Consider the following 26,696-nt stretch of genomic DNA (forward strand, 5'->3'; position numbering starts at 1 on the left):
ACTGGTAAATGTTTTTAAAAGCAAATTTTGGCTGCTCAAACGAACCACACATAGAGTGTTTACATTCTTAAAGTTGTTAAGTCTGCCAAAAAAAAGGAACTCCTCCAGCAGGGTAATGATATAATATGTTAGCAGATTATGAAAGACTGGCCTTAAAATGGAGCCCTCCAGCAGCGCCCTGTCACCACTGACAGGGCTTCCATCTTCATCTTCCTTTCAGGTTCACAGGCTCCAGCCGTTCGAATGACCAAGCCGCAATAACATCACTCCCGTACATGCGCATGGGAGTCGTGGTCGTGGCCTTCAGCCTTCATGCTCAGAGCGCTGTGTGCATGCACCGGTGATGTCACTGGCTGCAGAAGTAGAAAATAAAAAACGCACATTTAGGAGGTATTCATTGTACCTACAGGTAAGTTTTATCATAAGCTTACCTGTAGGTACAAGTGACCATGTGGTGTTTACTGCCGACCAGCCGCTGTCATTATACTGCGGCAGGTCGGCACAATCCTGCGAACCGTTGTAGCTATACGTCGGCTCGCGGGATCAGGATAGCAGGTGCGTGCACGCGCCCGCTGCACTGCGGGGGTGCCGATGCTCGTGGCCGACAGTCACGATGACTGCTGGCCACGAGCGATCGCGTGCACGAGAGACAGAACAGGGACATACGTGTGTAAACACACAAATCCCTGTTCTGTGAGAAGTGACAGATTGTGTGTTCCTAATAGCTAGGAACCACCATCCGTCACTTCCTCTAGGTCAGTCCCCTCCTCCTACAGTTAGAAATACACTGAGGGAACACAGTTAACCCCTTGATCGCCGTTAACCCCTTCTCCGCCAGTGACATTTATACAGTAATTAGTGCATTTTTATAGCACTGATCGCTGTATAAATGCCGATGGTCCCATAAATGTGTCAAAAGTGTCTGATGTGTCCGCTATAATGTCGCAGTCCCAATAAAAATCGCAGATCACCGCCGTTACTGGTAAAAAAAAAAATTAATAAAAATGCTATAAATATATCCCCTATTTTGTAGACGCTATAACTTTTGTGCAAACCAATCAATATACGCTTATTGGGATTTTTTTTTACAAAAAATATGTAGAAGAATACATATCGGCCTAAACTGAGAAAAAAATAGCTTTTTTTAAAAAAAAAAAGGGGATATTTATTATAGCAAAAAGTACAAAATATTATGTTTTTTTCAAAATTGATGCCCTTTTTGTTTATAGCGCAAAAAATAAAATCCACAGAGGCGATCAAATACCACCAAAAGAAAGCTCTATTTGTGGGAAAAAAAGGACGTCAATTTTGTTTGGGTGCAACGTTGCACGACCGCGCAATTGTCAGTTAAAGCGACGCAGTGCCGATTCACAAAAAATGGCCCGGTCAATCAGCAGCCAAATCTTCTGGGGCTGAAGTGGTTATGACCCATGTGCCTGTGCACGCATGACCTCACAATGATGTTGTGTCATGCATTTTGAAGATGTGTGACTGTCATTGAGAATGTAAACCAGCTCTGTGTATGAGGGCCAACCAAACCAGTGCCCTGGGCCTTCCAAGGTCTAAATCTGGCCCTGAGTATAGTAGTGACCTATCTCAGAAATATTGCTAGCAGTGTAAAAGTTTAAAAAGGAACTGTCACATATGAAGCAGGATCATGGTAGAGCAGGCTGAGACAATGCCAACTTGTTAATGTATTTACATTTGATGTGAAACCAAGTTTAGCCCATTGTTCTGTCTTATCAGCTTCTTATAGCAGAATGGGGGTTTATCAGAGACTGATTGCTGTATCCTTCAATGGAATTTCTGGATAAGAAGTAAGCAGTAAGGAGCTACTCACTGGAAATGTCTCTTTTTTTGGGATCAGAACTATTGGCCTTAACCACCTCCCACTCACCGTATAGTAAAGTGACGGTGGGCGGTATGCCCTCTCTTTCTGGGATGACATCATATTTCGTTGCCCCAGTGTCACCATTCTTGCGCGCCCACTGGGGAGGGGGGGGCACGCAGCGTAGCAATCGCGGTCACACTGTGTTCCTAGGACACGGCGCGACCCCTATCTTGGTAGAGAGCTGATGACGCGGCTTTTTACCCATGTGATCGACTTTGTCCAATCACAGCCGGTCATATGTACACACAGAAGTGCGATTTATCGGCTTTCCTCGCCTCACACTGACAGAGTGTGAGGAGAGCCGATCAGCAGCATCTCCTCTCAGGGGAGACCTGTGCAGGTAATCGGTGCCCTGATTATCAGTGCAGCCCCAGCAGTGCCCATTAGTGACACCAATCAATGGCCTTTCTTTACCCACCAGTGTCTGCTCCTCAGTGCCACCCATCACTCTCACCCATCAGTCCAGTCTATCTGTGCCGCCTATCATTGCCCATAAGTGCCATCCATCAATGCTGCCTATCAGTGCCCATCAGTGCGGCATATTATTGCCTCCTCATCACTGCTACTTAATCAGTGTCGCCTCATCAGTGCACATAAGTGCCGCCCCATCAGTGTAGGGGAAAAATTACTTATTTACAAAATTTACTGACAGAAACGGAGAAAAAAAATTTTTTATTCAAAATTTTTGGGCTTTTTACTTTTTGTTTAGCAAAAAAATAAAAAACCCAGCAGTGATAAAATACCACCAAAAGAAAACTCTATTTGTGTGAAAATTTAATTTGGGTACAGTGTTGCATGGCTGCACAATTGTCATTCAAAGTGCGACAGCGCTGAAAGCTTAAAATTGGCCTGGGCAGGGAGTGGGTGAAAGTGCCCGGTATTGAAGCGGTTAATGTGCCTATAAGAGAGAGTCAAGCATACTAGATCTTCAAGTGGATGTTCATGTGAAAATTCTTAGTACATTCAATGACTTGACGAATGTCATTGCTTTTAACATCTGACTTTGGAACCGGAACAAACGCGCATTCACTGTTATGCCCCGTACACACGGTCGGACATTGATCGGACATTCCGACAACAAAATCCTAGGATTTTTTCCGACGGATGTTGGCTCAAACTTGTCTTGCATACACACGGTCACACAAAGTTGTCGGAAAATCCAATCATTCTGAATGCGGTGACATAAAACACGTACGTCGGGACTATAAACGGGGCAGTAGCCAATAGCTTTCATCTCTTTATTTATTTTGAGCATGCGTGGTCCTTTGTGCGTCGGATTTGTGTACACACGATCGGAAATTCCGACAACGGATTTTGTTGTCGGAAAATTTTATAGCCTGCTCTCAAACTTTGTGTGTCGGAAATTTCGATAGAAAATGTGTGATGGAGCCCACACACGATCGGAATTTCCGACAACAAGGTCCTATCACACATTTTCCGTCGGAAAATCCGACCGTGTGTACGGGGCATTAGACATTCATTCCAGAAAAATGTTCCATCCTGTTTTTTTGATTTTTCTCAAATTTCTCAAAGATAACTTCCCATTCATTCACTGTGCAGTGCAGTTGAGGCTGCAGAGAAAGGCATGTGTGTTTGAGCTTTGGGGTGCACACCCTAATGCAATAGGTCATGCACAACTATGGTCTCCGCTGTGGGTGATGAGCTGTCAGTGTTCATGCAGCCGGTGCAGTGGTCCCTATGTTAATCACATATGAGCAATGCATGCGATTAGTTTCTCTATACATCTTGAAGCTGTCATTTTTTATAAAATAAACAAACCCCTTTGTTCTTTCCTGAAGAAGCCATACGGCGAAACATGTAGAAAACATGAACGTGACTACAGTAAATCATTATCATCAATAGGATGCTTTGCACACACCTATGGCCATGATTATATTGTATGTATTGTTTTTATGACATTGTTCATTTAATAAAATTTGTATATATTTTTTACATATTGTTGTTTCAATGCTTTGCACCTATAAAGTCCCATATCTCCCAAATGTTTTCTCTTATCTAAACAGGATGTTGGTGCCATATATTATGTAGATTCTGATACTGGTCCCTGACCACATAATTTACCATGGGTTGTTTAATGCCAATAGCACCTTTAGAAATATATTTACCGTATTTATCGGCGTATAACACGCACCCCAATTTAGGAGGGAATTTTAAGGAAAAAAAACTTTTAGGAGGGAAGTTGAAGGGAAAAAAACTTACATTTAAATGCCCATCATTGCAGCCTTCTCAGTGCAGCCTTGCCCCAGTGCAGCCTTGTCAGTGCAGCCTTCCCCAGTGCAGCCTTGTCAGTGCAGCCTTCCCCAGTGCAGCCTTGTCAGTGCAGCCATGTCAGTGCAGCCATGTCAGTGCAGCCTTGTCAATGCAGCCATGTCAGTGCAGCCATGTCAGTGCAGCCATGTCAGTGCAGCCTTGTCAGTGCAGCCTTGTCAGTGCAGCCATGTCTGTGCAGCCTTCCCCAGTGCAGCCTTGCCCAGTGCAGCCTTGCCCAGTGCAGCCTTCCCCAGTGTAGCCTTCGATCCCCTGTCTTCAAAATCGCCGACCGCGATTTGAAAATGGCGCCGAGTAGGTTCGGATAGCTCCGCTCGGGACTACGAGTGGAGCCGAAAGTGAACGAGAGCCGCCGGAAAGAGCCGAGGACGGGCTCTGTGTATTTCGGCGCCGGCGGCGCCATTTTCAAATCGCGGTCGGCGATTTTGAAGTTGTGCAGCTCGGGATCGGCGTATAACACGCACCTGCGACTTTCCCCTGATTTTAAGGGGAAAAAAGTGCGTGTTATACGCCGATAAATACGGTACCTTAAAAAATGGTTACATGTTCAATACTTATTTTACCCGCTGTATCTGTATATATATATATATATATATATATAATGTTGTTTTCATAAAAATCTAATTGAAATTCTTTTTTTTTTTGGACCTTTAACCCATGGAAGGTAAAAACTAGGCACAAAGATCCAAAATAAGGACGGCTAGTCCCATGTATTCTGTCCCCAATATCTCTCTTCTTCCTTACAGAAATCGATGAAGAGTTTATAAGGAACCTAAAAGTCTTTATACCTTGGCTCCTGAGCCCGGAGAACTTGGATGTTAAGGAAATCAATGGGAATAAAATAACATGTCGTGGCCTGGTGGAGTATTTCAAGGTAATGGATAAATGGATAATGGTAATGGATAAAGTGTGAAAATTCCAAATGGCTTCAGCCCTTTCAAATACAGATAGGAAATGGCCTGGGGTACAGAGGAATGCCAGGCAATAAGTACAATCAGCCATCTACCAATGCTATACAAGAAATACTGCAAAAGTAGACCTGTACTATCACATTGACATTCCTTTCTTAGAGATGAACCTCAGACAAACAGCTGAATACACAGATGTAATACATACCTGCGTACCTCATCAATTTAGGACCAAAACAACTAAATCGATTAATCGACAACTAATCGATTATGAAAATAGTTGTCAACTATTTTCATAATCAATTAATTGGCCAGTCGATTAGTTGGCCTTACAGAATACATTATTTGTTTACATATCCTGAAATAAAGTGCAGCACAAATGCAGCTCAGTACACCGTCCAATGTCCATACATGTCAGTAAGTGCCTGAGAACTTGTAAATGTGTGAGGAGCAATGCCCTATGGGACATGTAGTCCTGGGCAGGAAGTGAGTAGTTCTAAAGGCAGAAGATTTTTTTACCCTGCTATAGGGGCACACTATACTGTACTTTGCAGCTTGCTATTAGGGCACTCTGAGGGCAGGAGGAGCCAGAAGTGTCGGTGGTGGACCCAAGAAGAGGAGTATTGGGGCTGCTCTGTGCAAAACTATTACACAGAGCAGGTAAGTATAACATTTAAAAGAAAAAAAAAATCACTTTAAAGACCAGCATCTGAACCCAGAGAAGGTGGAGGCTGATAGACTGGAGGTAATAAAAGGCATTACTATTAGATTTAAAGTATACTTTTACCAGTATTGTGCATTATATTTAAAATGATCATATCCATGAAAAAAACAAAGTCTCAGCTTATAGTACTACTTTAATATAAATGATTTCTATCACCCTTCATATAGCTTCATGTCTGACTCCTAGTTAAAATGCACATATATCCTACTTCTGGATGTATTTATGTATGTATTTAGGTACATTTTCCCCAATATTTGAGTTGTGGTCCCTTTAAGGGGGACAGTTGCAGAGTCTTCAAACCCTGATCACTAAGACTTTGGTACTGAAGGGGTTAGGTCCCAGGGGAGGGAGGCTTGAAAGGCAGCAGAGGGAAATATGCACCTGTGCCAAGGAAGTGAGAGAGAGAGAGAGAGAGAGAGAGAGAGTATGACAAGCTGTGCAGCCAGTGTGAGCTCTTTGACCTACGGAGACACAGGCTGCTGAGCCCCTCTGGCTGACCTAACTGGCACCCTTGGTTTGGAGAAGCCTAACCCTTGTATGGGACCGAAGAAAAACTAGCGGTGAGCCTGCTTAAATTACCAATACCAGGATTTTGGACTGTTATTTACTATGGCTGAAATAAGCTGTCATTTTGTTTAGCTTTGATTGAAATAAATTAACTGTTTGCTTTCAATAAACTGGCTGGCGGTTATTACAGAGCTACCCCAGGTTACATTTGGTGGAGAATGCGGGCAACAGGTTACCATGATTAAGGGGGTTTCACAAGTACCTGAGGCCGAAAAAAGGTTTCCCCGTTTTGTGGTCATTGGTGAGCTGCTATGTCAGGTTACCGAGGTTAGGGGAGACATGGTCAACCAGTTACTGGTTCCCCAGCTCTATAAATGTACAGTGCTCGACCTGGCCCACAATGACGCATTAGGGGGTCACCTGGGGGCTGACAAGACAGAGGCACGAATAACGGACCGGTTCTACTGGCCAGGAGTGACAGCAGAGGTGAGACGTTATTGCAGTTCATGTCCCACCTGCCAGCTGACCGCACCGATGCCCCACTTGAGGAACCCATTGGTGCCATTGCCCATTATCGAGGTATCGTTTGAGCGAATTGCAATGGGTTTGGTGGGCCCTTTGGTGAAATCAGCTCGGGGCCACCAATACATCCTCGTGGTACTCAATTATGCTACCAGATATCCAGAGGCAATTCCCCTAAGACAGGCTACGTCAAAAGCAATTGCCAGGGAATTGTTTAATATGTTCTCTAGGACAGGATTCCCAAAGGAGATCTTGACAGACCAGGGCACCCAATTCATGTCTCGGGTGATGGCAGATCTGTGTAAGTTGTTCCAAATCAAACGGCTGCGCACATCTGTTTATCATCCACAGACAGATGGACTGGTAGAGCGATTCAATAAAACTCTCAAGTCAATGCTTAAAAGGGTTGTGCAACAAGATGGTAAAGACTGGGACTGTCTACTCCCAGCACTAATGTTTGCTATTAGGGAAGTGCCTCAGGCGTAAACAAGTTTTTTCCCCGTTCGAGTTGGTGTAGGGGCGAAGACCACGTGGACTACTTGACTTGGTGAAGGAAACATGGGAAAGTGAGTCCTCTCCTCATAAGACAGTTGTAGAACATATAACTCAGATGAGAGAGAAGATTGCTAAGGTGATGCCTCTAGTCAAGGAGCACATGCAAAAAGCGCAGGAGGCACAAAAAAGGGTGTACAACCGGTCTGCCAAACTTAGACAGTTCCAGGTTGGGGATCGGGTCTCTGTACTTATACCTACAGTAGAAAGTAATTTCTTGGCCAGGTGGCAGGGACCCTTTGAGGTCGTAGAAAAGGTTGGGGAGGTTAATTATAAGATACACCAACCTGGGAAGAGGAAGCCGTATCAGACATACCACATAAATCTCCTGAAGCCTTGGAAGGACCATGAACAGGAAGTTGCTCTGGCTAAGGTTAGTTCTAAGCCCCTGGTGGGGGAGAACTCTGTCAAAGTTTCCACCTCCCTATCCAAGCCACAAACACAGCAGGTAAAGGAGTTCTTACAGAGGAATAGAGAGAAGTTCTCCTTCACCTCCGGGTCTCACCAGGGTTATTGAACATGATATTGTCACAGAACCCAATGTGAAGGTCCGAGTGAAACCCTATCGCATCCCTGTGGCACATAGGAAAGCAGTGTCAGAGGAAGTCCGGAAGGTGCTCGAACGTGATATCATTGAAGAATAGCAGAGCGAGTGGTTGCGCCCCATTGTGTTGGTACCAAAGCCCAACGGGACTCTGCGATTTTGTAATGATTTCAGAAAACTCAATGAGGTATCGAAGTTCGATGCATACCCAATGCCGAGAGTAGATGAACTGATAGAGAGGTTGGGACCAGCCTGATACATTACCACCTTAGACCTGACCAAAGGCTACTGGCAAATACCCTTAACTAAGGAAGCCTGAGAAAAGACTGCCTTTTCTACCTCAGATGGCCATTTCCAGTACAAAAGAATGCCGTTTGGCTTGCATTCCGCTCCTGGACCTGGACTCACTACGCTATTTTCTCCTCGGTAGGAAGTTTCGCCTGGTGTCGGACCATGCCCCATTGACCTGGATGAGACAGAATAAACACACGAATGCCAGAGTTACCAGGTGGTTTTTGGCATTGCAAGAGTTCGTAGTTGAACACAGACCAGGAAAGCAACACCAGAACGCGGATGCCCTTTCTAGGGTACACTGTAGGGTGTCCCAAATTGCTGCGGACATCTCCGCGTAGAGGCAGAGGGGGGGATATGTACAGGACACCGGGAATGTGTCCTGGATGGCAGGTACATTCCCCCAATATTTGAGTCGTGGTCCCTTTAAGGGGGACAGTTGCAGAGTCTTCAAACCTTGATCACTAGGACTTTGGTACTGAAGGGGTTAAGTCCCAGGGGAAGGAGGCTTGAAAGGCAGTAGAGGGAAATATGCACCTGTGTCAAGGCAATGAGAGAGAGTGTCTCACAAGCTGTGCAGCCAGTGTGAGCTCTTCGATCTAAGGAGACAGAGGCTGCTGACCCCCTCTGGCTGACCTACCCGGCACCCTGGCTCTGAAGAAGCCTAACCCCTCTATGGGACCAAAAAAAAACTAGCAGTGAGCCACAAAAGTGAGTACACCCCTCACATTTTTGTAAACATTTTATTCTATCTTTTCATATGACAACACTGAAGAAATGACACTTTGCTACAATGTAAAGTAGTGAGTGTACAGCTTGTATAACAGTGTAAATTTGCTGTCCCCTCAAAATAACTCAACACACAGCCATTAATGTCTAAACCGCTGGCAACAAAAGTGAGAACACCCCTAAGTGAAAATGTCCAAATTGGGCCCAAAGTGTCAATATTTTGTGTGGCCACCATTTTCCAGCACTGCCTTAACCCCCTTGGGCATGGAGTTCACCAGAGCTTGACAGGTTGCCACTGGAGTCCTCTTCCACTCCTCCATGACACAGAGTTGGTGGATGTTAGAGACCTTGCGCTCCTCCACCTTCCGTTTGAGGATGCCCCACAGATGCTCAATAGGGTTTAGGCCTGGAGACATGCTTGGCCAGTTTATCACCTTTAACCTCAGCTTCTTTAGCAAGGCAGTGGTCATCTTGGAGGTGTGTTTGGGGTCGTTATCATGTTGGAATACTGCCCTGTGGCTCAGTCTCCAAAAGGAGGGGATCATGCTCTGCTTCTGTATGTCACAGTACATGTTGGCATTCATGGTTCTCTCAATGAACTGTTGCTCCCCAGTGCCGGCAGAACTCATGCAGCCCCAGACCATGACACTCCCACCACCATGCTTGACTGTAGGCAAGACACACTTGTCTTTGTACTCCTCACTTGGTTGCCACCACACACGCTTGACATCATCTGAACCAAATACATTTATCTTGAGTAAACTTTTGCGGGCTTTCTTGTGCATCATCTTTAGAAGAGGCTTCCTTCTGGGACGACAGCCATGCAGACTAATTTGATGCAGTGTGCGGCGAATGGTCTGAGCACTGACAGGCTGACCCCCCACCCCTTCAACCTCTGCAGCAATGCTGGCAACACTCATACGTCTATTTCCCCAAGGACAACCTCTGTATATGATGCTGAGCACATGCACTCAACTTCTTTGGTCGACCATGGCGAGGCCTGTTCTGAGTGGAACCTGTCCTGTTAAACCGATGTATGGTCTTGGCCACCGTGCTTCAGCTCAGTTTCAGGGTCTTGCAATCTTCTTATAGCCTAGGCCATCTTTATGTAGAGCAACAATTCTTTTTTTCAGATCCGCAGAGAGTTCTTTCCCATGATGAACTTCCAATGACCAGTATGAGAGAGTGAGAGTGATAACACACCTGCTCCCCATTCACACCTGAGACCTTGTAACCCTAACAGTCACATGACATCGGAGAGGGAAAATGGCTAATTGGGCCCAATTTGGGTATTTTTACATTAATGGCTATGTGTTGAGTTATTTTGAGGGGACAGCAAATTTACACTGTTATACAAGCTGTACACTCACTACTTTACATTGTAGCAAAGTGTCATTTCTTCAGTGTTGTCACATGAAAAGATATAATAAAATATTTACAAAAATGTGAGGGGTGTTCTCACTTCTGTGAGATACTATATATATATATATATATACACACACACACACACACACACATATATATATATATATATATATATATATATATATATATATATATAAAAATATATATATTATTACTTTCACTGTTTAACAGTATAAATGAACCCCTTATAGTAGCGATTATCTTCTCTTTTTGTACTATCAAGGGCTAATTTTAGTTTTTTTAACCCCATGATAACAGCTGATACAAAAAAAAACATCCTCTTGCTACTAAACGTCTTAGGCCTGGTTCACACCTATGCGTTTTTTGGCGCTTTTACAGAAACACACTACAGTTCATTTAGTTTCCTATGGGACACGTTCACAGCTATGCTTTTTTCAGCCACTGCGTATTTGGAAAGTGTCCAGGACTTTATTCAACGCAAAACGGTGCTTTTTTTTTTTTTTTGGTTCAATAGACTTCAATAAAGAAGCCGCAGAAAAGCATGCAGTGTGTTTTTGCAGAGATTTGCATTTTTTAATCTGCCCAACAACAAACTGGCCAAAATAAAAGCATAACAAATACAAATCGCAGCAATATCGCATGTGCAGAAATGCAAACCGCACAGTAAAAAGCACTGCAGAAATTAATCCATACATGTATGCTGGCCATACACGTATCGATTTTCGAACAAGAGTATTCATACGAAAAATCTTTGTACATTCGCTGAATGAAAGAATTTTGTTTGAAAATTTCACTTGCTTTTAACATTCAGTTTTAAAATAAATGCCATTTCTGAACGAAAACCACATACACTGTCTGAAAATTCCTTTCACTAAGAAGTTTTCTATTCTGCTCCTTCTAATTTTCCCATCACTGTGGTAGAAAATGAACGTCGATTTGACCACACTAACAATTACAAAATCAACAAACGTTCTTAAAATTAATTTTTTTTTGAAGGAAGACATTGTTTTTGTATGGCCAGCATATAATATGTTACAGTTCTGTCTGAAAATCGGCAAACAGTCTTTAATTTTTTTTTTCCTTTAACCACTTCGCGCCCGCGCTATAGCCGAAAGACGGCTACAGCGCGGCTCTCAATTGCCGGGAGGGCGTCCCTGGACATCCTCCTGTTTACATTCCCCCTGCGCACCGCAGCGGGCGCACAGCGGGGGGAAATCTGTGTTGGCCGTGTCCCTTGGACACAGCCAATCACAGATCGTGCTAAATGGCCAATCACAGCGGCCATTTAGCACTCGATCGGAGTGTCCAATGAGAGATGATCTCATATGTAAACATATGAGATCATCTCTCATCGCCGGCTCTCCCTCTTCACACAGAGACAGCATGTGAGGAGGGAGAGCTTCCGTTCTGCAGCGGGAGTGAAAAAAATCAGTTACACTGACACAACACAGTGCCATCTGTCCTCAGTGCCACCTATCAGTGCCATCTGTCCCCATCGCTATCTGTCCCAAGTGCCACCTGTCCCCAGTGCCATCTGTCCCCATCGCCCCCTATCAGTGCCATCTGTCCCCAGTTCCATCTGTCCCCAGTGCCACCTATCAGTGCCATCTGTCCCCATCGCTATCTGTCCCCAGTGCCACCTATCAGTGCCACCCTCCTCCAGTGCCACCTGCCCCCAGTGCCACCTGTCAGTGTCACGTGTCATCAGTGCCAGGTATTAGTGCCATCAGTCATCAGTGCCACCTGTCAGTGTCACGTGCCATCTGTTATCAGTGTCACGTGCCATCTTTTATCAGTGTCACGTGTCATCAGTGCCACGTATTTGTGCCACGTATTAGTGCCATCTGCCATCAGTGCCACATATTAGTGTAATCTGTCATCAGTGTCACTTGTCATCAGTGCCACGTATTAGTGCCATCTGTCATCGGTGCCACGTATTAGTGCCATCTGTCATCAGTGCCATGTATTAGTGCCATCTGTCATCAGTGCCACGTGTCATAAGTGCCACGTATTAGTGCCATCTGTCATCAGTGCCACATCAGTGTAACGTGCCATCAGTGCCACGTATCAGTGCCATCTGTCATCAGTGCCACATCAGTGTCAAGTGTCATTGTCCTGGTGCTTCAGGGCCTTCAAAAGTGTAATAGGTAGTCAACAAGTTAGATGTGTAATTTATGCTCCTAGAACACCTGATGGTGCTCCCTACATGTTGGGCCTCTCTATGTGGCCAGGCTTTGAAAAAGTCTCACACATGTGGTATCGTAATACTCAGGAGTAGCAGAATATATTTTGGGGAGTCATTTGTGGTATACGCATGCCATGTGAGAGAAATAACCTATTACAATGACAACTTTGTGGAAAAAAACAAAAAAAAAACCAAAAACTTAATTTTGCAAAGAACTGTGGGAAAAAATGACAACATCAAAAACCTCCCCATGCATCTTACTAAATACCTTGGAATGTCTACTTTCAAAAAAGGGGTCATTTGGGGGGTATTTGTACTTTCCTGGCTTGTTCGGGTCGCAAGAAATGAGGCCGTCGGTACATCAGGTGTGATCAATTTTTTATGATTTGCACCATAGCTTGTAGACTCTCTAACTTTCACAAAGACCAAATAATATCCACTAATTTGGGTTATTTTTACCAATGATATGTAGCAGTATAAATTGTGGCCAAAATTTATGAAGAAAAATTAATAATTTGCATAATTTTGTCACAGAAACAAAGAAAAAATCATTTTTTTTTCAAAATTTTTGTTCTTTTTTCATTTATAGCGCAAAAAATAAAAAAGCTCTATTTGTATGAAAAAAGGACAAAATATTAATTTGGGTACAGTATTACATGACTGAGTAATTGTCATTCAAAGTGTGAGAGAGCTGAAAGCTGAAAATTGGTCTGGTCACAAGGGGGTTTAGGCGCCCAGTTGTCAAGTGGTTAAATAAAAAATGTGATCTCTGAGTCCGATGATATTTACCAGATTCAACCTCTAATAGTATATACAGTATATCTCTTCAGTCTGTTATTCTGAGTGGATTCGAGATTTTGCTCCTTAACCATATAGTTGGTTATTTATATTTACCACTGCATAGAGATATTTAAGAAAAAATTGCCATTTTTTTTGTAAACTTTACATATTAACTAAATTATACACCACACTTTTATAAGGATATTATCCAAATAATCAAAACAATAATTGGCCAACTAATCGATTATGAAAATAATTGTTAGTTGCAGCCCTACATCAAGGTACTGCTAATCCTTAATTTTCCATTCAGCAGGCTGATTATTATGTGAATCCATCTCAATTGCTTGAAGCCCAACTACAAATAAATGTATTTAAAAAAAAAAAAGTCCCATTGAAAAGATAAAAAACCAGCTCTACCTGCAATGTTCACCTCCTCTCTGTGTCTGTATCTCGTAGTGATAGCTTTTTGCCACTAGATGTCCTCAGTCTTCTGAGCTCCTTGCAACGCACGATTGGCAGAACACTGATGAGGTCAATCCCCATGTTTTCCCCTCCTGTATGCAGGTTCACAGTGTTAGACTGAGAGCACCATGCAAAGCAACAGATCACAGATTAGTTCAATGTGCTGTTCCTATGGAACATGTTCACATCAATGCATTTTTGTGCCTCTGCATTTTTGGAAAGGGTCGGGGACTTTTCTTCATGCAAAATGCAGCGTTTTGCATGTAATAGAATTCAATGGACCCGCATCCAAAACGCAAGTACCGCGTTTCTGACGTGTTTTTACCGCGTTTTTGCTGTGTTTTGCTTTTTTTTTTACACTGTATACAGTATTAAAAAAAAACACTGTAAAAAAAAAACAAAAAAACGCAAAACGTGGCAAAAATGCATGTTCAAAAATGCGGCAAGCACCGCAAAAAGCACTGCAGAAACTCTCAAAAGCAACATGCATACATGTGAAACAAGCCTTTCTCTAGCCATAATAAAATTGCCTTTTTAGTTTTACTTTATTTCTCTAGTTCGGTGATGTCACATGTTTCCTAGGGGTTGTTTTTCAGGGGTTGGGCTTGGCCCCTTAGTTCCAGTGAAGGGAACTCTTAAGTCGTCAGCATACCAAGACATTTTGTACAATTTCATGTTCCCAAATTTGGGGATGTCCCCTTCCTGTTCCAACATGACTGTGCACAAAGTTGGGAGCATAAAATTGTCCAGAATGTCTTGGTATGCTGACCCCTTAAGACAAGGGTGTCAAACTCAAATTCATTGTGGGCCACATCAGCATTATGGATGTATTACAGTTGTATCTGTAAGACTAGCTATCCAGAGCACCCCACCCACCCTTACATCACAGTTTACCCTCTTTACCTTGTGCTGCTGCCAGGAAGAACATGGGAGCAGAGCTGGGAAGCAGGAAGTGAAGGGTCTGGAGGAGGACCAGAAGAGGGCTGGAATCAGTTGTTGCAGTATGGTGAATGCTGAGACCAGGGGAGGTGGGGACAGAAACAATGGGTCGCTGTAGCTGCAGGAAAGGTGTGGGGGCCAAGTGAAATGGCATGAAGGGCCGGATTTGGCATGCGGGGCTTGTGTTTGACACATGTGCCTTAAAGAGGGAGTCCCGCGCAAAAAAAAAAATGTAAATGTCAGCAGCTACAAATACTGCAGCTGCTGACTTTTAAAATAAGGACACTTACCTGTCTCAGGGTCCAGCGATGTCAGCACCCGAGGCCGGACCGTCGCCCGGCTCTCGGGTGCTGCTGCCACCATCTTCCTTGAAGCCTTGCGGCTTCACTTCCCGGTTCCCTACTGCGCATGCGCGAGTCGCACTGCGCAATCAGAACGGTCCCTGCTGTCTCTGGGACCCGTGTGTGTCCCAGCAGACAGCGCGGGGGGGGGGGGGGAGTGGCGTAGACTGTGGAAGTCTTCGCCCGGAAGTCTTCGCCCGTGGGAGTCTTCGCCCGGAAGTGTATTAGACAGGTATCTGCACCCCCCTCCCTCCTGAAAGGTGCTAAATGTGACACCGGAGGGGGGGAGGGTTCCAAAGAGCGGAGGTTCAATTTTTGTGTGAACCTCCGCTTTAAAGTGGTTGTAAACCCTTACAGACCACTTTGACCTACAGGTAAGCCTAGATTAAGGCTTACCTGTAGGTGCAAGAAATATCTCCTTAACCTACACGGTTAAGGAGATATGTGCAAGAAAGACAGCACCGATGTCTATAGCGCATGCGCGCCGTAGACAACGGCGCAGGCGCACTGAGTGTGCCGTTTAATGAATGGGATCGTGCCGTCACTGACGGCTCCCGCGCGCATGTGACTGGCCTGCACAGAGTCCTGACCTCAACCCAATAGAACACCTTTGGGATGTATTAGAGCGGAGACTGTGAGCTAGGCCTTCTTGTCCAACATCAGTTCCTAACCTCACAAATGCGCTTCTGGAAGAATGGTCAAACATTCCCATAGACACTCCTAAACCTTGTGGACAGCCTTCCCAGAAGAGTTGAAGTTGTTATAGCTGCAAAGGGTGGGCCAACTCAATATTGAACCCTACGGACTAAGACTGGGATGTCATTAAAGTTCTTGTGTGTGTAAAGGCAGGCGTCCCAGTACTTTTGGTAATATAGTGTATGCTTAAAAGTCACTTTCTGTAGCCAGAGAATGAATGTAGAGGAGGATGATTGGATCCCGCAGCCCCACATGTCACCTTGCTCCGGGCCGCTGCCAGATATCCTTTGTGGAGGGAGTTGGCGGCTTCTCCCTCCGATCATATGGTTGTCATTAGCGAAGCTTTGTAATACGTTTACTGATGTGGAAAAGAACCTTCTGTATTCACATTGAGTCACATGCCAAACAGGCAACACCCGCCCAGACTTTATCCACAATCCACAGGGACTCCCGGCCCGCAGCGCTCTGTAATCAAGACAATGTGTTCATTCCATGTATACCCCTCTACCAGAATAAAAACATGGCCTTTTATACTGAACCAGGCCTTCTAGATAGATACAGATATTCATGCCAACTCTATTAAAGGCCCCCTGCAGAGAAATCGCTAGCTGTCGATAAATCACAAAAGTTTTTTATGATGTTCATGGCAAAAAATGTGAAAATCTCAGCAAACTTTGATCACCAACATCTTCAAAAAGTTTGTTAAAACCTTTAGGGCCAATTCACCCCAGTGTGGTGCGGGAATACGTGTAAAATCAAACATGTTCCCGCACCGCAGACAAACCCGCTGACCCTTTGGAGACGCATGCATGGGCCATTAATTGTTAACCCCTTGGCGCTGGCACCTCCCAGACGTTTAAGGGGTTTCAGATGCCGGAAAGCGGGGCAGGGTTTTTCATCATGTTATCGCCATGATTGGCTGTCACGGCAGTCACATGATCAGAAAGTAGTGATCGGGAGCTTTCTGTTAGCCGCCGGTAACTGATAACTTCCACTGATATCAACGATGGGGCACTATTCCTCCCACTGATATCAACGAGGGGGCACTATTCCTCCCACTGATATCAACGAGGGGGCACTATTCCTCCCACTGATATCAACGAGGGGGCACTATTCCTCCCACTGATATCAACGAGGGGGCACTATTCCTCCCACTGATATCAATGATGAGGCACTATTCCTCCCACTGATACCAATGATGGGGCACTATTCCTCCTACTGATACCAATGATGGGGCACTATTCCTCCCACTGATACCAATGATGAGGCACTATTTCTTCCACTGATATCAATGATGAGGCACTATTCCTCCCACTGATACCAATGATGGGGCACTATTCCTCCTACTGATACCAATGATGGGGCACTATTCCTCCTACTGATACCAATGATGGGGCACTATTTCTTCCACTGATATCAATGATGGGGCACTATTCCTCTCACTGATATCAATGATACATTCCTTGTAATAGAAATAAAAGTGACCCAATTTTGTTTTTTTTTAAAGGACAGTTTAAAAAAAAAAAGAAAAAGTATAATAAATAAGAAAAAAATAGTTCTTTTTTTAAAGCGCCCCGTCCCGCCGAGCTCGCACGCAGGAGCGAACGCATAAGCAAGTCACGCCCGCATATGAAAACGGTGTTCAAACCACACATGTGAAGTATCGCCACGATCATTAGAGCGAGAGCAATAATTCTAGCACTAGACCTCCTCTGTAACTCTAAATATGTAACCTGCAAAAAACTTTAAACATAGCCTTTGGAGATTTTTAAGGGTAAAAATTTGTCGCCATTCCACGAGCAGGCGCAATTTTGAAGCGTGACATGTTGGGTATCAATTTACTCGGCGTAATATTATCTTTCAGAATATAAAAAAAAACTGGGCTAACTTTACTGTTATGCCGCGTACAAACGGTCGGACTTCGTCTACAAAAGTCCGACGGACGCCGACGGACAAAATCCGGCGGACAATCCGATCGTGTTTGGGCTTCCCCGGACTTTCAGCTGACTTTTCCAGCCGCAAATCTGACGGACTTTAGATTTGGAACATGCTTCAAATCTTTACGTCGTAACTCCGCCGGACCCAGAAATCCGCTCGTCTGTGTGCTAGTCCGACGGACAAAAACCAACGCTAGGGCAGCTATTGGCTGCTGGCTATCAACTTCCTTATTTTAGTCCAGTGTACGTCATCACGTACGAATCCGTCGGACTTTTGTGTGATCGTATGTAAGCAAGTCCGTTCGTTAGAAAGTCCGCCGCAAGTCCGCCAAAAGTCCGTCGAAAGTCTGTCGGACAGGCTGTCGGACTTTTGTAGCCGAAAAGTCCGACCGTGTGTACGCGGCATTAGTGTATTTTTTCCAAACAAATTTTGCTTGTAAGACCGCTGCGCAAATACGGTGTGACATAAAGTATTGCAACGACTGCCGTTTTATTCTCTAGGGTGTCTGAAAAAAATATATATAATGTTTGGGGGTTCTAAGCAGTTTTCTAGCAAAAAAAAAAAAAAGATTTTAACTTAAAGCGGAGTTCCACACAAAAATGGAACTTCCGCTTTTCGGAACCCTCCCCCCCTCCAGTGTCACATTTGGCACCTTTTAGGGGGGAGGGGGGTGCAGATACCTGTCTAAGACAGGTATTTGCATCCACTTCCGGCATAGACTCCCACAGGAGTCTATGCCTCTTCCTGTCCCTCCGCGCTGTCTCCTGGGAAACACACAGGTCCCAGGAGATAGCGGGGACCAGTTACGATGCGCAGCGCGACTCGCGCATGCGCAGTAGGGAACCGGGAAGTGAAGCCGCAATGCTTCACTTCCTGATTCCCTCACCTAGGATGGCAGCGGCAGCTGCCGAGAATCGAGCGGTTTATCGGTGTCGGCTGCCGACATCGCTGGGCCCTGGGACAGGTAAGTGGCCATGTATTAAAAGTCAGCAGCTGCAGTATTTGTAGCTGCTGGCTTTTAAAATTTTTTTTTTTTTAGGTTGATGTAGGTGAGTGTCAAAAAGAGGCTCGGTCCTTAAGTGGGTAAAGCAGCTCAGTGCCGTATCGCAAAAAATGGCCTGGTCATGAAGGGGGGTAAATCTTCCGAAGCTCATGTGGTTCACCACTTGAACTCCAGAAGTTTTTACCCTCTTCATAACTAGGCCATTTTTTGCTATTTAGCACTGCGCTACTTTAACTTTTTATTGCGCGGTCATCTAACACTGTACCCAAACCATATTTATATAATTCTTTCACACAAATGGACCTTTCTTTTGGTGGTATTTGATCACCACCAGGTTTTTTATTTTTGGCGAAGTAAACGAAAAAAGACCAGAAATTTTGAAAACAAAACAAAATTTTTTACCTTCTACAAAACATATCCAATAAAAATATTTAAAAAGTAACATTTCTTCATAAATTTTGGCCATAATGTATTCTCTACATGTCTTTGATAAAAAAAAAAATTATAGTGCCTACAAACTATGGTATACAGCAGAGATATGCAATTAGCGGACCTTCAGCTGTTGCAAAACTACAAGTCCCATCATGCCTCTGCCTCTGGGTGTCATGCTTGTGGCTGTCAGAGTCTTGCTATGCCTCATGGGACTTGTAGTTCTGCAACAGCTGGAGGTCCGCTAATTGCATATCTCTGGTATACAGTATATACTGGACTTTGTATTTATTTATTTTTTTTTTGTTATACCACGAATGGTGGTGATCAGCGACTATGATAGTGCAGCGGTCAATCTAAAACTAACTGACACTGGGCGGGAACTGACTAACTGCCAGTGACATCTAATCAGTGACACTAATACAGTGATGAGTGCTAATAATATGCACGGTCACTGTACTAATGACACTGGCTGGGAAAGGGGTTAACAGCTAGGTGAAGGGGTTAAATGTGTGCCTAACAATGTGTAATGTGTGTAATGTGTGCTCCTTTTTACAACAGATCTCTGTTTCTTATCTCTGCTTTGCAGAGATAAGAAACAGAGAGATTGTTCCCTCTGTACAGAGCCCTGTGCTGATTGCATACCTTCCAACTTTTTGAGATGTGAATGAGGGACATCTATTAGCTAAAGTATGTAAGCATAGGACACACCCCCTGCCACGCCCACTTAAAGGACAATTAGCCAAAAAAATGATTAGTTAAGCCCACAAGTGCTTTTTTTTTTTTACCATTACTATTTCTTTATATTGGCTTTTGAAACTGGGAAACACTTTTTGAAAGATAAATAGTCCTTTTTATATACAACTCTATAGATCAGACCAAAATGAGGAACAAATGAGGAGGGAAGAGGGACAGAGGGACATTGCTCCAAGTCAGGGACAGTCATTCAAAATCAGGGACAGTTGGGTGCTATGTGATTGTCAACATTGTGATCTGCAGGTCCTGGCTGTGAATCATTAGCCGGGACTTGGTGACAGGCTCCGGCTGTATAAAATCACTGCGGTTGTTGGCAAGCATGCACCCTAAACCCGCAAGTAGGCAGTAACTTACAGGTACGTTGCTTTGCCTGTGCGGGTCGCCCCTCCGCAGTACATTGTGCATAGCTCCCAACTTGTCCCTGATTTGGAGGGACTGTCCCTGATTTGGAACAATGTCCCTCTGTCCCTCTTTCCTCCTCATTTGTCCCTCATTTTGGTCTGATCTGTATAGTTGTATATAAAATGCACTTTTTATCTTTCGAAAAGTGTTTCCCAGTGCTAAACCTTTCATCTGATTTCTAAATGGCTGCATTTGTACATTTTAAAAGCCAATATAAAGGAATAGTAGTGGTAAAAAAAAGTCCTTGTGGGTTTAATTAACCTTTTTTTTTTTTGGTTAATTCTCCTTTAATACCACTTAAGGACCAGCCTCGATTTGGAATTTAGGTGTTGACATGTTTAAAACAGGTTTTTTTTTTGCTAGAAAATTAATTAGAACCCCCAAACATTATATATTGTTTTTTTTTTAAAACCCTAGAGAATAAAATGGCGGTCATTGCAATACTTTTTTTCACAGTAAAGTTAGCCTAATTTTTTTAATATTGTGAAAGATTCTACCTTTCCCCATGATATCCAAAATAAACAGAAACATTTGACTTTACTCTACAGTAAATTGGCGACACACGTTGCAGCCTGACTGTATAATCTCCTCTAGATTGTACCACGTGAGGACTGTCTTCTATGTCATTCTATCTATATTTCGAGGAATTAGTCTCCTATCAAACTGAAACACATCAACACTTCTAAAACTCCAAAATGTTTAAAAAGAGATGAAAACATCATTAACTCATTTGTGTCACTGCTGCGATTGCAAATTCAGCTCCAGCAAAAGGCCTTTTAAGCTCTGGACAGAGTGAGGAGTCCATTTACAGCAGAGCTTAGACTAAGAGGGAAAAGCTGCTCCAAAAGTATGCTGATAGGAGGAGAGAGCAGAGTGACAGAGAGACGAGCTTATCAGTCTATTGATGCTGGGACAAGACCTGTAAGTTTTAGTTAATTGCGGAAAAGGAAAAAGCAGGTCTCCTGCCCTGCCATTTAGGACTGTGCTGTGTGCCAGGGCTGTGTGAATCTCGGGGCTGGGTGGACAGAAGAGAAATACAGATCCTTTGGCAGGTAAGATCACATAAATGTATTTCTGTTTCAATAAATCTGATTGAACAATTTCATAAAGTGTAAACATATAGCAATCATTTTGCTTCTAAAAAGGACGCCATGCCATAGAGACATTCAACTTAATGGTGATTAACAATAAGGAAGGATAAAAGAAACCGAATTCTGTATGACCCAACAAGGGCATGTACAGTGCCTTGAAAAAGTATTCACACCCCTTGAAATTTTCCACATTCTCTCATGTTACAACCAAAAACATAAATGTATTTTTATTGGGATTTTATGTGATAGACCAACACAAAGTGGCACATAATTGTGAAGTGGAAGGAAAATGATAAATGGTTTTCAAATTATTTTACAAATAAATATGTGAAAAGTGTGGGGTGCATTTGTATTCAGCCCCCTTTACTCTGATACCCCTAACTAAAATCTAGTGGAACCAATTGACTTCAGAAGTCACCTGATTAGTAAATTGAGTCCACCTGTGTGTAATTTAATCTCATTATCAATACAGCTGTTCTGTGAAGCCCTCTGAGGTTTGTTAGGCCCCGTACACACAGTTCGATTGTTGTACGATCGAGCGTCTGATCTTTGTCAAAAGCGCGTGTGCAGGATTTTGTCTAGCATACTAACTATCTGCAAATTGTCGTTTGACAAACACGAACGTAGTGACGTACTATGAGACTATAAAGAAGAAGTTCATTTCTCAAGCGCCACTAGGGGTGCAACGGATCAAAAAACTCACGGATCAGATCGTTCCTCGGATCAGAGTCACGGATCGGATCATTTTTCGGATCAGCAAAAAAAAAAAAAAAAAGACAGGACAAATCTTGTTACACCCACCGGAGTTTTAGATTTCTCAGTTATTTTCAACACAAAACGGAGCTTATATGCTTAAATACAGTATTTGTAAAACCGACGGACTGTTTAGATGTTAAATTTTAAAAGCAGCAGCAAACCTGCTGACCTTACATGGTTGCTAATGTGACAGAACACCTCTGATTTTCACATTTAACTAAATATTTAATGTGAAAATCAGAGGTGTTCTGTCACATTAGCAACCATGTAAGGTCAGAAGGTGTGCTGCTGCTTTTAAAATTTAACATCTAAACAGTCCGTCGGTTTTACAAGTACTGTATTTAAGCGTATAAGCTCCGTTTTGTGTTGAAAATAACTGGGAAATCTAAAACTCCAGGGGGTGTAACAAGATGTCCGCTTGCCCCCTTCTCACTCTATCATTCCTGTGCAGTAGTGTGGGGTGTAGCTAGATGGCGGTGACGAAACATCACTTCCTGATGAGACAGCGTCTGCCGTGTGTACCAAGATGGCCGCTGCTCCGGAGCTAGGCCGAAGCCGTGGCCTTTCCTATGGCTGAGGCAGCGGAGCGCTCCGCGGATTGCGTGGTGTGCCGATCCGAACAGGTTGACCCGTTCGGATCACGGATCGGTGACGATCCGTTGTACCACTAGGCGCCACCCTTTGGATGCCTTCTGCTAATTTCATGTTAGTAGAATTTTGGTGAGCGTTGATTCGCGATTTTCAGATCGTACAAAACAAATGCCTTTTAAAATACGTTTGGCATAACTACATGCAAAGCAGCTTCATTATTATCCCATTAAAAAAGATGAGAATGTGCGCTGCATTTCGACATTTCATCAATTGCCACGTCACAAATGTTAATTCTAGATTACGCACGCTAGTTTACAAGATCGAATTCTTCCCAGTCGTTCCTTGATTCCGAGCATGCGTGGTTGTATTTTCGACTTTTGTGTGACGATTTCTGTGCTGACCATCCAAAAATCAGATGTTGGGTTCACATCCGACAAAAAATTTATAGTCTGCACATCCAGCTTTTGTCTGATGAAAAAGTGAAATCGTCTGTCGAAAGCACCGTACTAACGATCCGAAAATCTGCAGACAGCTTGTCTTACGAATTTTCCCTTCTGATTTTCGGATCGTGTGTATGAGGCCTTAGAGAACCTTAGTGAACAGCATCATGAAGGCCAAGGAACACACCAGACAGGTCAGGGATAACGTTGTGGAGAAGTTTAAAGCAAAAAAAATCCCAAGCTTTGAACATCTCACGGAGCTCTGTTCAATCCATCATCCGAAAATGGAAAGAGTATGGCACAACTGCAAACCCACCAAGACATGGCCGTCCACCTAAACTGACAGGCCGGGCAAAGAGAACATTCATCAGAGAAGCAGCCAAGAGGCCCATGGTAACTCTGGAGGAGCTGCAGAGATCCACAGCTCAGGTGGGAGAATCTGTCCACAGGACAACTATTAGTTCAAGCACTGTTCAAACCATCATCCGAAAATGCAAACGGAGTTCCAGTTTAAAGTGCAGCTGTCATGTAGTGTAAAGACGGTATGCTGGCCTCCGTCTGACAGCCTGGAACAAGCTTCCTGTAAAGGAGTGTCAAAAAAATTGTTGAGGACTCATTGAAGCATCAAGAGAACTAGTAGTCTCATGACATTTTCCCTTTAATTTCTTCAGATCCGCGCTATAGCGAATGACGGCTACAACGCTGACCTACTTTGCCAGGAGGGCGTCAATAGACGTCCTCCTGTGAACGAGCAGCCTGTGCGCCCCCTGCAGGGTGCGCCCGCCGCGCGCTCTGTGATCAGCAAGTCTATGAGACTCGGGTAATCACAAATCAGCGTAAGGGGTCGATCCCGACCCCTTACCACCTGATCAGCTGTCAGCCAATGACAGCTGATCATGTGATGTAAACAGAGTAGGTAATTGGCTATTTTTTCTCCTCTGCTTTTTTTTCTCCTCAGCGCGATAAATCACCGGCAGCTCTCAGAGGGACATCGGTCCCAAAAAAAGGAGAGCTGCCGCCAGCTCATTTGTGCCCACCTGTGCCACCAAGCAGCGCACAACAGTGCCGCCTACCAGTGCCCACAGTGCCACCCATCAGTGCCCACAGTGCCACCCATCAGTGCCCACAGTGCCACCTATCAGTGCCCACAGTGCCACCTATCAGTGTCACCAATCAGTGCCTCATTGACAGTGCCCATCAGTGTCACCTACCAGTGCCTGTCAGTGCCACCTATCAGTGCCATCTACCATTGGTACCTATCAGTACCACCTATCAGTGCCCATCAGTGCCACCCATCAGGGCCCATCAGTGCCATCTTATCAGTGGCCATGAGTGCCGCCTTATCTGTGCCCATCATTGCCGCCTTATCTGTCCCTATCAGTGCGCCTTAACTGTGCCTATCAGTGCCCATCAGTGCAGCCTATCAGTGCACATCAATGAAGGAGAAAAATTACCTGTTTGCAAAATTTTATAACACACTATGAAACATAGTTTTTTTTTTTTTTTTTTTTCAACATTTTCCATTTTTTTTGTTTGTTTGGCAAAAAATAAAAACCCTAGCTGTGATTAAATACCACCAAAAGAAAGCTCCATTTGTGTGAAAAAAAGGATAAAAATGTCATTTGGGTACAGTGTTGTATGACCGCACAATTGTCATTCAAAGTGCGTCAGCGCTGAAAGATGAAAATTTGGTCTGGGCAGGAGGGAGGGTTTAAGTGCCCAGTAAACAAGTGGTTAAACTACAATTCAGCTTGAGTCATATCTGCTGCTATTCACATTTTTTTTTTTTTTTACTGGAAAAGCTGTTGAAAAAATTCCTCTGCTGGATCTCTTCTCATGTATTCCCATCGCACTCCTTCCTAGGAACAGCCTGGAGTAAGAAGATGTTGTAGAAACAGCCAGCTAGATAACTGGTAGTATCAACATAGAAGAGAACGTATGGCGCCAGCACACCATAGATCCATATCATACAGTCTAAATATTTATCAGACCAATCACATCACTATTAGTGCAAGTGCAACCTTTCAGGGCCATGCAGGACCCCTTTGTCAGGCACATGATAATGAACGTCCTGTACGGCCCCCAAACATTGAACTTTCACTAATAGCCATGTGATTGTTTTAAAGTATAACTAAAGGCAAAACCTTTTTATTATTTTTTGATAGAGTGGAGAAGGATTAGAACGCCTGTCAGATTTTTATTGCTGTCTGTGTCCCAGTTCGGGAGATTCACCTTCTATATTTGTCCTGGTGACCAATATCACTGAGAGTAAAAGTGAAAGAAAATCCTAAATTTGGGGTTGTCATCAGAACAGGAAAAGGGGGGAATCTTCCAATGGGGACGCAAGTTCTGGTGACAATCTGGGATTCCCTCACTTTGGAGGGATTTCCTCCCACTTCCTTTTGTGGCTATGGGACAGGAAGTGAAGGGAAATTTCCCCAATGAGACACAGATCGCAAAATCTGATAGGGGCTATAACCCTCCTTTACCCTATCCTAAATTTTAAGAAATATTTCCCTTATTTTACTTTAATACATTTTTTGATGATGTAATACGGGTCGTCGGTGTGCTGGCAACATATATTCTCTTTCCTGTTGGATCTGAACACAGACCTTTAAACAATCCCCAATGGTCAATATAGAGGAGAAGATTTTTGTTTTGTATGGTTTTTTTTCACTTTTAAGTGAAGGTCTGCTTACCTGTAGGTACCTGTAGATATCGTCAATATCTCCTAAACCTGTACTTTTTAGAAGATATTCACACTGCATGCAGCCAGTGACGTCACTGGCGCATGCACTCTGAAGATACGGCGTACCCGTGCTGTCCCTTCAGAGCCCCGTGCCGTGGTCCGTGACACCTGTGTGCATGCGCGGTAGTGACGTTATCGCAGCGTGGCCAATCAAATGGCAGCTATCCGTAAACCCGGAAGGGAGACCGGGTGAAGACTGAAGCCCTCTCAGTGGTGACAGCGCTCCGCAGGAGGGCTTTATTCTAAGCTAATTATTTCATAATGTGCTAGTATGCGATACATACTAGTACATTATACCTTTACCTCGCAGGGTTAAAAACATTGTGCGGTTTACTACCGCTTTAACTTCAGGCAAACAACTAAATACACATGATATTTATACACTATATTAAAAAAAGTATTGGGCCTGCCTTTACGCACACACATGAACTTTAATGGCATCCCAGTCTTAGTCTGTAGGGTTCAATATTGAGTTGGCCCACCCTTTGCAGCTATAACAGCTTCACCTCTTCTGGGAAGGCTGTCCACAAGGTTTAGGAATGTGTCTATGGGAATGTTTGACCGTTCATCCCAAAAGGTGTTCTATCGGGTTGAAGTCAGGACTCTGTGCAGGCCTGTCGAGTTCCTCCACCCCAAACTCACTCATCCATGTCTTTATGGACCTTGCTTTGTGCACTGGTCCAAATCATTTGGTGGAGGGGGGATTATGGTGTGAGGTTGTTTTTCAGGGGTTGGGCTTGGCCCCTTAGTTCCAGTGAAGGGAACTCTTAAGGCGTCAGAATACTAAGACATTTT

At 44.0% G+C, this 26,696-nt stretch overlaps 1 protein-coding gene across 3 annotated transcripts in view; it reads left to right on the top strand.

Annotated features, from left to right (window-relative positions):
- ATL1 (atlastin GTPase 1) overlaps positions 1 to 26,696 on the top strand; it is a 125,861-nt gene that overhangs the window by 80,508 nt on the left and 18,657 nt on the right. For all 3 annotated transcript variants that reach the window (XM_073608625.1, XM_073608626.1, XM_073608627.1), the window contains exon 9: positions 4,927 to 5,054. In XM_073608625.1, the coding sequence (XP_073464726.1) occupies positions 4,927 to 5,054 (128 nt within the window). The remainder of the gene's footprint in view (positions 1 to 4,926; positions 5,055 to 26,696) is intronic.

This window comes from Aquarana catesbeiana, linkage group LG13, assembly GCF_042186555.1.
Source record: "Aquarana catesbeiana isolate 2022-GZ linkage group LG13, ASM4218655v1, whole genome shotgun sequence".
Classification (NCBI taxonomy): domain Eukaryota; kingdom Metazoa; phylum Chordata; class Amphibia; order Anura; family Ranidae; genus Aquarana; species Aquarana catesbeiana.